This window comes from Protomyctophum bolini (assembly GCF_963924005.1).
Source record: "Protomyctophum bolini genome assembly, chromosome: 2".
Taxonomy (NCBI): domain Eukaryota; kingdom Metazoa; phylum Chordata; class Actinopteri; order Myctophiformes; family Myctophidae; genus Protomyctophum; species Protomyctophum bolini.
In genome coordinates this window covers 7,683,536-7,694,460 of record NC_137863.1, presented here as the reverse complement: position 1 = coordinate 7,694,460, position 10,925 = coordinate 7,683,536, and the positions used below count along the sequence as shown (strand labels likewise).

Genomic DNA, 10,925 nt, shown 5'->3' with positions numbered 1-10,925 from the left:
ACACATGGAGTCACCAGCCACGTACTTCTTTTCACCTGACAGGGAGGAGGTTCGCACTATCTCTCCCCGTTCCCCTCCCTGCTCAACATGCAGCCAGATCAACCACTAGAACTCTCTAGTGCAGTGAACATAACACAGTGAACTCCGGCTCGTGAACACAGCCAACGTGTGTTCGTTGTAGCGCCCGGTCAAACCGGAGGCACCACAACTTTACTGTGTCTTTTATAGAGACATCAGGCTGTTCATTACCAGGTCAATATTACTTCAGTCATATAATAGGCTGGACTTGCAGTCACCAGTGGTCCATCCATGACATGGACAAATGCTACAACCTGTAGCATTTCCTCGAACACAATCAGTGTGTCTGTGACTCGGTTCCATGAACTGATGATCACGATCATACTCCAAATGTATAGTCCTACATTTAGGAAATTAACCCCCTTTTGGTCTGTTTGGTCTCTCTCCATCTCTTTGGCCTTCTCCATCTCTATCTGTGTCTTTCCCTCAGTGTCTCCATCATTTTCTCTCCCCTTCCTCTCTATAACTAGCCGATAGCATCTCCACACGGCTGCTCAAATAACCACAATAGGCTTTACACAAAGGCTCCGACACAACGGGACGAGACACAGACGAAGAAAGGGGGGGGGGGGGTTGAGATGGCTACAGAAGAATAGCGAGAGTGTTTAGACTGGTGCCTTTTATCAAAACGCCTTTTGTTTGTGTTGTTTTCGCAGTGGATGTAGTGACTTGAGTGGGGGTCTTTTTTGCCTGGTATTTTTGTCTTGTTTTGTTTTTGATAAGCGGTTGCTCCTCGTGCAAGAGAGATTTGAGTATATACCGTACGCGAAGATTGTGATTGGAGCATTGGACCATTATGTGGCACTCTTAGAGATAGAATATGCGCTCAATATGCACTCTTTCTCTCTCAGAGAGAAAGAGAATTCTACGGACATACAGATAATATAACCAAGGCACTCTTCAGTCTTCAGAGTTTAAAAAGATTTAATATTATGGGCTAATTCAAGTCAACATTTTTGGAATTTCTGCCTTTATGGCATGAAAGGACATCCTTTCTGCATGCCCTGAAGAAGGCAGAGAAGCCTGAAATTATTGGCTTGTTTTTTCATTGTGTTCAAAGATGAACTACTACTACTGAAGAGTACCTTGGTTTTTTCATCGTATTTGACCCTGAAGGTTCCCCCCTAAGAGCACCTCCATACACTGCTTTTTTCCTTCACTAGCTATAAGAACGCTGCAGGCCTCCTCCTTTGCTTTTTTCTTTGGACATACTGTAGATAAATCCAGAAAGAAATTGAGAAAACGTGAAACGAGAGAGGAAGAAGTACAGTAGGAAGTTAGTATTGAGGGAGTTATAGAGGTGCAGAGAGACGGAAGACGAAGAAAGGTTAAATGTCAGCCGGCCTAGTCTGTGCTGCTCCATAATTATATCACTGTGACATTTCAGCTATGGCCCTGTTCCATAGCGCGCGTGTGTGTGTGTGTGTGTGTGTGTGTGTGTGTGTGTGTGTGTGTGTGTGTGTGTGTGTGTGGGTGGTCCTCGCAGTAAATGGTAACTTCTGCTATCATGATGTTAGACTCAGCCTCAATGCTGTGCTACTGAGCTGAGAGGTGGGGCTCTCGCCCCAACAGAGACTGCAGGATGGATTGTTCTGTCCTGTGTTTGTGAGAGTTTAGATAAACACAGGCCATCCTACTACAGTACATGCAAGTAGTTTAACATCAGAAAATCTAGGATTATATCTTGATTTTCTTGTGCTCGTCTATTTATGATTGTGTTGATGTTTGTCTCTGAGTTATCCTCTGCAATACTAATGTTATAATGACACTTACATGTATGTAAATGTCTGCTTCTATTGTGCATGCCTCTTCACCTAAACGATGTGTACTCACAACAGATGAAGATATGTGTGTCTTATTTAGACTCACCCTGAACCTTCCTTTACACTCCAACAAGGTCAAAGTGTCACACACACACACACATGCACGCGCACGCACAGAGCGGCCCGGACAAATGACTGCCATCCCACATGATGGCACTAATCCAATTAGCTCTATCGCTAATCATGCTAGTAATGACTAATGACCGCGGGTGCCATTGTCTGAGCCCTGGCCTAGACGAACGGCCCGTGATTAGTGCCTTGGCTAGCCTCGGGTAGCCATTAGCACCTCCGCACACCTTCCCAGAACCTCTAAGAGGGACGAGACAGGGTGGAGGTCATCGTATGCTGTAATTGTGTTGGGCAGATTAATAGTCGCAGGGTTAAATGAGTGATTTAACCCATTCTGAACGGGAACCCATTTTGGTGTTTAGCATCATGTCATGCTTTAGCTATTGAAAAATAGCAGATCTACAAGCTCATAGCGCGCCACCGAGTGGCGCGCTATGAGCTTGTAGGTCTGCTATTTTTGAAAAATCGAAGAACGACTGACATTTTTTTAGAATCTGATCTCAGGTCAGAATGGGTTAATCAAACCAGTAGTGTGTCCAGTGGAAACCTCATATGGATCTGATCTCAGGTCAGAATGGGTTAAGAAGGCGCCTTGATAGGTGGGTGAGGGTTAAGTGTGCGTTTTGACTGAGTCGGGGGAGATATTGGAGCGACGGGGATTTGTCATCCTGTTAATTGGACGGGCAGTCATTGGATTTGAATTGAATGGAGAAACAACCCCTGCTGACCCCCCTGTCACACCCCACCCCGCCACACCCTACCCCTCTCTTTGATTGATTGATTGATTGATTACTTTATTAGTCAGAAATGTAAACGGTACAGAGTACAGTCAAACACACAAAAAAAAGAACTCGCGGTCTTGCTTCCATTCAGGTCCAGGGTATTCGATTCATAATCATTACATGAAAAATATCAACAAAATATAACAAAAAATAATAATAAAAAAGACGTGTATAGTTTTGGGGAAAAGGGGATCATTTCCTCTCCCTTTGGCTTGCTGAAAGGTGGATTTTCAGGCCTGTTTTAAAGGACGCTTGTGATTTGCACAGGGAATGGGAAGGAGGGAATTCCACACTTGGGTGGCAGTGCTGTAGAAGGAGAATCGTTGTTCACGCTCCCTCTAGTATTGTGGCTGTGGGTGTCGCTCACTTTTTTTAGGTAGTTAGTCAGGAATGCGGGTACTGAGGGCATAGAGACAGAGGGCAAAGCTGCATTTACGATTTTTAAATGCCAATCCCACTTTCAGTTTGCTTCACTCTGTCTTCTACCCGGAGCCAAACTAGGCTATCAATCTCTCTGACGTCCGGTCTTGTTTCCTTCCTCCCCACAGCTGTCTCCAGAGACGGGGCCCAGACAGGGAGGGACCATGCTGACCATCACCGGGGAGAACCTGGGCCTGCAGTTCAAAGACATCCAGAATGGCGTGCGCATCGGGAAGGTGACCTGCAACCCCCAGGAGGACCAGTACATCAGCGCTGAGCAGTACGTCTCTCTCTCTCTCTCTCTCTCTGTCTCTGTCTTGTTGGCTGCTTGTCATTCAGGCATCTGGTTTCTCAGTGCATTTCTCTAAGGTTCATTGTTGGACCACAGGTGTCAATTTGACATTCAAATCATTAGTGTTAATGATGTCCGTCTTTCCATCCAACTGTCCATCTGTGCATCCACTCATTCCTCCATCCATTTGTGCATTCACCTATATCTATCTGGCTGCCTCTGTGTGTGTGTGTGTGTGTGTGTGTGTGTGTGTGTGTGTGTGTGTGTGTGTGTGTGTGTCCGTTCGTCTCATTGATGTGAATTCTCCTCCTTTCACTGCCCCTGTGCTGCTTTTAAATGGAGTTGAGACGTCCAAGTCCCAGCAGAGATACCTAGACTGTCCATAAATATATGCATCCCTCTGTTTCTCTCGTATTTTCTCTTCTTTCTTTTCCTTCTGCCTTACATGTTTCAAACTCTTTCTCCATAACATAAATGTTTCTGAGAGCACTCTTCCTGAACATGTGTGCTTGGTCACTCTCTGTCTCCCCTCTCTGTGTTGGCGTGCTATACGCTCTGTGCATTAACTGTAGTCCCAGGCTTTCAGAAGGTGGCCCGTTTCCTGTTCCAATCCATTTCCCATAGCTGTGTTAGGTTGGCTCAGCAGCAGATCTGAACTGAAAACCCACACACACACACACACACACACACACGTGCACACACACACACACACACACACACACACACACACACACACACACACACACACACACACACACACACACACACACACACACACACACACTCCTTTCAAACCTGCTGCTGTAGTATCCAATACTTTCACTTAAGTAAAGGTTCAGTTCCATTATATTATTGGAGCTACCTGCCCTGCATAATAATTAATGTTCTCATGTACGGCTCCCTAACTCACGTGTGGTGTGAAGATGCCATCAAAGCTGCTAAATGTGTCACAATACAGTACAGTAGGTACACACAAAAATGCCCCAGTTACAACACAACCATGGCCTGCTCCTCACAGCTGGAGATGTACTGAGTATTCTCTTTTCATCTTCTTTGTTACTGTCGGATAAATAAATGACAAAAATATATAAATGATCCATTAGGTTGGCTCTCTGCAGCGTACACACACACCCTGGCATATTTATGGTCCTTCTCCTCAGCAACAAGGAAATTAGATTTTTGATTTGTCAAATCATGAGCACGATGCGCACGAACAAACACAGCACACATCAGACGTGAGATGACAGGTGTCCCTACAGAGCCTTCATAAATACATATAGCACTGCTGTCAGGCAGAATCCTCAATTGTCATGTCGGTTCATTGTCTATTAAATTAAATGGAAAAGAACTGGTTGGAATAACGTGTTCCTTCCACGCGCTACGTCCAAACAGGGAAACTCCCCCCTGTCAGGTGTAAAGGACCAACTTGGACACTCAGGCATGAAGGAAGCATGAGTTCAAGTCCGTTGCTCTCCCCTTGTCCCCCATATATGGGGACTAGGTTGGTGGAGGGTGTGTAGAGCCCAGGATCACATTAGATCACAGGGGTGGAAAAATGGGTTACAAAAAATTTAAAATAAATGGAAAAGTGGCCGCACACTGTAAGTCCATATGGTAGCATGGTAGCATGACACTTTAATTAAGAAAAATTAATCAATCAATCGGTAACAGTTTTGGACATAAAAGGTTTCCACTGTTCTTGTCACACATTGGTGTTCAAACCAGACCTGCATTATTATTCTTTTGCCACTCCTAGGTGCCAGTGGGTGCGCTTTCACAACTTATACTTCTCCTTGTAAAGCTGTGTTCGTTCCATTCTTGCAATTAACACCTGGAACCGCGAAGGATGGCAAAGGGGGGGGGGGGGCATTGTTTAACCCTGTCAACCCCATATCGCGGCGTTGGACGGTTGCCATGGCACCCGGAGAAGGAGGCGGGGCCCGGCTGGCACCGAGGCATGCTGTCACGCTAATTAAAAGTGATGTCAGCCATACGGAGGCATTAGCGGTCCGACGGCTCGCCGCACCGCTCTGACCCCGTCGGAGACATAACATGGTAGGCGGGGACGGGCTGATGGGTTTGACAACGTCATGTCAAAGGTCAACCACAGGCAGACATCGGAGGAAAGGAGGTGTGGTGACAAGACTAACATGAACAGCGTCTGATCTATTCTACGTCTGAGCATAGACATGGTAATGCCCCGCCTGCCTCTGATTGGCCTATACCGACACTGCCGGCCTCACCAGACTTTCCTCCGAGGTGGATAGCTATATGCTGGATAGTCTGCCAAGAGGTTACTCTGTCGTGGGAAATAAATGAATAATACAAGTACGATATAATACAAGAGAATGACAGCTTGGCAAGCGCAACAGTAACTTTTATGATTTGTAGAACAGGCAAAATAATATTGTTTATGCCGTTTATTTTTATTTATTATGTGTACAGTCAGTGTAAACTTGAAACATCATTGTACTGTAAAAAGGTCTCTTTTCCTTCTCTTTTTAGTATAATAGTATTAGTTTACTATAATTAGATTAATACATGTATAATCAACACTAACACTTTAATTTAGATCAAACCATGCAAATGTGTGTTCAATCAATCAAGCATTCAATCAAAGCAAACGGCATAAACAATCTTAGTTTGCCTCTTCTTACTGTCCCGCGTTCCAAGCTGTCGTTCTCTTGTATTATTTATTTCCCACCAAGGAGTAACCTCGTGTCTCGGAGCACAGTCTGGCAAGACGGGCAATGTCGGTATAGGCCAATCGGAGGCAGGCGGGGCGTTACCATGTCTATGCTCAGACGTAGAATAGATATACGTAACCAATAGAGTCCCAGTGGTTCTCAACCTGTGGGTCGGGACACCCAGGGGGGTCCCCACAGTTCTCCGATGACAGTGAACTGACAATTGTAAGACCTTTTTAAGACAGAAAAAGAAAAGAAAAAGACCACTACATGTCATCAAAAGTAATCAACAAACTAAACTACCGGTATACTACTTGTGCTTGAATTGTACTGTAATTCTGCAAACTGTTAACACATACTGTACTGTACTGTACTGTACAGTGCTGCACACAGTTCTGTATTGCTGTAGACTAGAGTGTGGTTGTGTTCATGCAGTGAAATTTGACAAGTGAGAATCTTTGACATTGCTTTCCTGTCACCTTGGCTCCCAGCAGGGGTGTTACTCACCTCTACTGTCATATACAGTATACTAGGATACTATATTTTATATACGGTACAGTACAGCTTCTGAACAAGAAACCACTGGAAGACGGTCCTCTGTCTTAACCCAATGAGACCTGAGGCCAGTACGGTATTCTGAAAAATGTATGTTGCTACAGTATGGTGTACAGTGCTGCTCAAACCTTTTCATGCCAAGGACCCCCAAAATGTTAGTTACCGGTAGTTAGTTTCATTTATTGTCCACAGTCTCAAACGAACCACAACAACAACAACAGCAACAGCACTTACACAATTATCTTCATGGCAAAAATGCAGGACAACAGTGGCAAACACATTAAAAACAAATCTAGCGATATATGATATATGATATATGATAATAATATATATTTGGCTGCCAATTCCCATCTCAGCAGATCTATAGCAGATCTACAAGGTTGTAGCACGGCACAAAGTGACATAGGCTACTACTGTATGAGCTTGTAGATTCTCTATTTTTGAATAGCCAACCAATTTCCCATAGCTAAAAATCTTTATAGCAAAAGGTTGATGCACACCTCAAAAGGTGACATGTGTGTAGGGCAATAGAGCATATAATGAAAAGGATATCTTTGAAAGACAAAGAAGAGATTTCACACACTGTCAGACACTTGCCAAAAAAAAAGTTGTTCTTTATTAGGTTGACATTATGGTCGCTGAGACCTTCATCAGGACAGACAATCAGACAATGTCTGTCCTGAAGTGACCCAAACGTCGACCTAATAAAGAACAACATTTTTTTTGGCAAGTGTCTGACAGTCTGCGGAAACCTCTTCTTTGTCTTTCAAAGATACCCTTTTCACCATAGCTAAAAATCTAAAATGACAGATGCTTTCCCGGTTTTAATGGGTTAACCCATTCTGACCTGAGATCAGATTCATACGAGGTTTCCACAGGACACACACTGGGTCTGATTAACCCATTTTGACCTGAGATCAGATTCTAAAAATGTCAGTCGTTCTTCGATTTTTCAAAAAAATAGCAGACCTACAAGCTCGTAGCGCGCCACTCGGTGGCGCGCTATGAGCTTGTAGATCTGCTGTTTTTCAATAGCTAAAGCATAACATAATGCTAACACCAAAATGGGTTCCCGGTCAGAATGGGTTAATGGGTTAATTGCATTTTTATCTGTTTCTCAGAAATTACCATGTTTTTTTTTTGGGGGGGGGGTTGTCTCAATGACTAATTAATTACATTGCAATTATGTAAATGTGTTAGCAGAAGTGTATAAAGGCTCGCCATTTGTTGAAACTTCGTGTCAAAACTGTTGGGCGCTGTCACAGAGTAATCGTCAGCTCGATATAGCTATGTGTGTGTGTGTGTGTGTGTGTGTGTTATGCGTCAACGCAGCGTTTCTATTGGCCCAGCCATTCAGGTGTCTAATCATAGCCCCGTGCACAGCAGGAGGCCCCGCGAATAGAAAATAAAACAGAAAGGGGAAGGAATGCAGGATGTCATCGTCGTGGCAACGACGCTGTTGCCGTGGCCACCTGCAGGGAGGATGGAAGCGAGTTAACCCGTTCTGACCTGAGATCAGATTCATACGAGGTTTCCACTGGGGACACACTGGTCTGATTAACACCATTCTGACCTGAGATCAGATTCTAAAAAAATGTCAGTCGTTCTTCGATTTAAAAAAAATAGCAGACCTACAAGCTCGTAGCGCGCCACTCGGTGGCGCGCTATGAGCTTGTAGATCTGCTATTTTTCAATAGCTAAAGCACAACATAATGCCACAACACCAATGGGTTCCCGCCCAAAATGGTTTAATAACTCATTTCAGGAAGAGAGGGAGGGGTTAGAGAGAGAGAGAGAGAGAGAGAGAGAAGGTAGAGCGAGGAACACAAGCCTGTGCAATTAATCAACTGCTCGTACTTTTACCCAGCTCTCTTTCTACGGCACTCTTAATCTCACTCACTCTCATTCATTCGCTCTGGCTAATTAACAGTCAAGTGTGTCTCCACTAGCATGTGAAACATGAAGTGTGTGTGTGCACGCGTGTGTGTGTGTGTGTGTGTGTGTGTGTGTGCGTGCACGCCCTGGGCTTTGCTACCACTGCAAACCACCCCTCCTCTCCCTCAATCATTTTCTCCAATGGATTTTCACTTTGCTAGTCGGTGCCCAGGGCCAAGGACGACGCTTATGGTTCTACAATATCCTCTAAAACACACAAACAGAGCATGTCAGTCAGGGCTCTACTACGCTAACTTCTTTATCCTCTAAAACACACAAACAGAGCATGTCAGTCAGGGCTCTACTACGCTAACTTCTTTATCCTCTAAAACACACAAACAGAGCATGTCAGTCAGGGCTCTGCGCTAACTTCTTTATCCTCTAAAACACACAAACAGAGCATGTCAGTCAGGGCTCTACGCTAACTTCTTTATCCTCTCTAAAACACACAAACAGAGCATGTCAGTCAGGGCTCTGCGCTAACTTCTTTATCCTCTAAAACACACAAACAGAGCATGTCAGTCAGGGCTCTACGCTAACTTCTTTATCCTCTAAAACACACAAACAGAGCATGTCAGTCAGGGCTCTGCTCTAACTTCTTTATCCTCTAAAACACACAAACAGAGCATGTCAGTCAGGGCTCTACGCTAACTTCTTTATCCTCTCTAAAACACACAAACAGAGCATGTCAGTCAGGGCTCTGCGCTAACTTCTTTATCCTCTAAAACACACAAACAGAGCATGTCAGTCAGGGCTCTATGCTAACTTCTTTCCCCAACGGAGTGCTTGAACTAAACAAATCCCTGTCTTATACATTGCACATTTTAATCTACACATTGATTTGAATTTCAATTAAATCATGTGTTGACCGATGACCAAATCCATCTTTAACCTCCCTCTCTCTCTCTCTCTCTCTCTCTCTCTCTCTCTCTCTCTCTCACAGAATCGTGTGTCGTTTGAACGATGCTACAGGTTATAGAGTGCAGGACGCCTATGTCGAAGTGTGCGTGAGGGACTGTGCACATGCTGAATACAAGGCCCAATCACCCAAGGCCTTCACCTTTGTGGTAAGTGCGCAGATAGACGTTGACGCGTGTCCACGTTATAGTGTGCACGTGTCAGTCAATCTCAGACACCGGCTGTTGTTGTGAGATTTACCTGCTTTTTGTCATTGCAACTGGGACGTCCCTCGGTCGACAATGTGTCACCCCGTTCTCTCCCTGTGTGTCCCTTCTCAGTCTCCGTACTTCACCCGCGTCCAGCCGGCCAACGGGCCGCTGTCGGGAGGCACACGGATCACCATCGAAGGCAGCCACCTCAACGCAGGCAGCTCCGTGGCGGTGAAGATAGGACTCCACCCCTGCCGCTTTGAAACGTGAGCTAATCCGTCATACCTCAATCTGATGCTATCTTCTCCCTAAACCCAGACATCGTTTTTTAGGACCCTCTTGACATTAGGACCCTCTCGAAAACGAGATACTATGGGCTGTATTTTGCGTGTCTTAAGTACCAGGTCTTATTCCCTAACTTGAGTAAACTAAAGACCTGAAGGCGTGGTCAATGCTCTTTGGCCACTCAGAATAGCCAAATGGCATTGACCACGCCTCCAGGTCTTTAGTTTACTCAAGTTAGGGAATAAGACCTGGTACTTAAGACACGCAAATCTCGATGGGGTATTCCTAAATAAAGAATTTCAAACATCATTGGAAAGTGCAAAGGAAGTCCATATGCCCAGGTTTTTTGTTAAGTGCATGTTTCATACAGTAGGAAATGATATAGAGTGGACAGTACTTTTGTTGAACCAAAATATAGTGTTTCACAACAGCAGAATATCACTTTCGATGTGCCATATTATTTTCTGAACAATCACTGTGCCGGGGAGATTCTGTTCCAAGATTGCTAGAAGAGGATCGAGGCATGGATCCAATTTGATCTGTTGATGCCGCTTATTCTTCGAACCAAAGTCCTATTGTTCCTGTTTAGTCTCTCCTGGCAAAGCAACAGTGAACTGAGGTCTGGACTCAATCGTCTCATGAATAGCGTCTGGCAGATGGCAGGAGAACACCTCACAGTGCGAAAAAGTTCACAGTCAAATACCAAATGTTAATTTAACACCCGAGAGTGTACAAATGTAACCAAATTAACCTGTATTGGGGTTCCATTTCCATTTTGGTTACACTTGCAGTCTGAGTCACAAATGGGTGAACTGGAATTTGGGATTTAGTCTAGATAACGGACAGAAAGGAACTTTCAGGCGCGTTGCTCAAGGTGGATATATTCTCTG

General features: G+C 44.6%; 1 protein-coding gene across 4 annotated transcripts in view; it reads left to right on the top strand.

Annotated features, from left to right (window-relative positions):
• Window positions 1-10,925, top strand: part of plxna1b (plexin A1b) — a 228,104-nt gene that overhangs the window by 180,803 nt on the left and 36,376 nt on the right. For all 4 annotated transcript variants that reach the window (XR_013965144.1, XM_080780037.1, XM_080780035.1 and 1 more), the window contains exons 13-15: window positions 3,301-3,452; window positions 9,585-9,708; window positions 9,880-10,016. Coding sequence is in view for 3 of the 4 variants with exons in the window: in XM_080780037.1 (XP_080636163.1) it covers window positions 3,301-3,452; window positions 9,585-9,708; window positions 9,880-10,016 (413 nt within the window). In the remaining variant the exon portion in view is untranslated. The remainder of the gene's footprint in view (window positions 1-3,300; window positions 3,453-9,584; window positions 9,709-9,879; window positions 10,017-10,925) is intronic.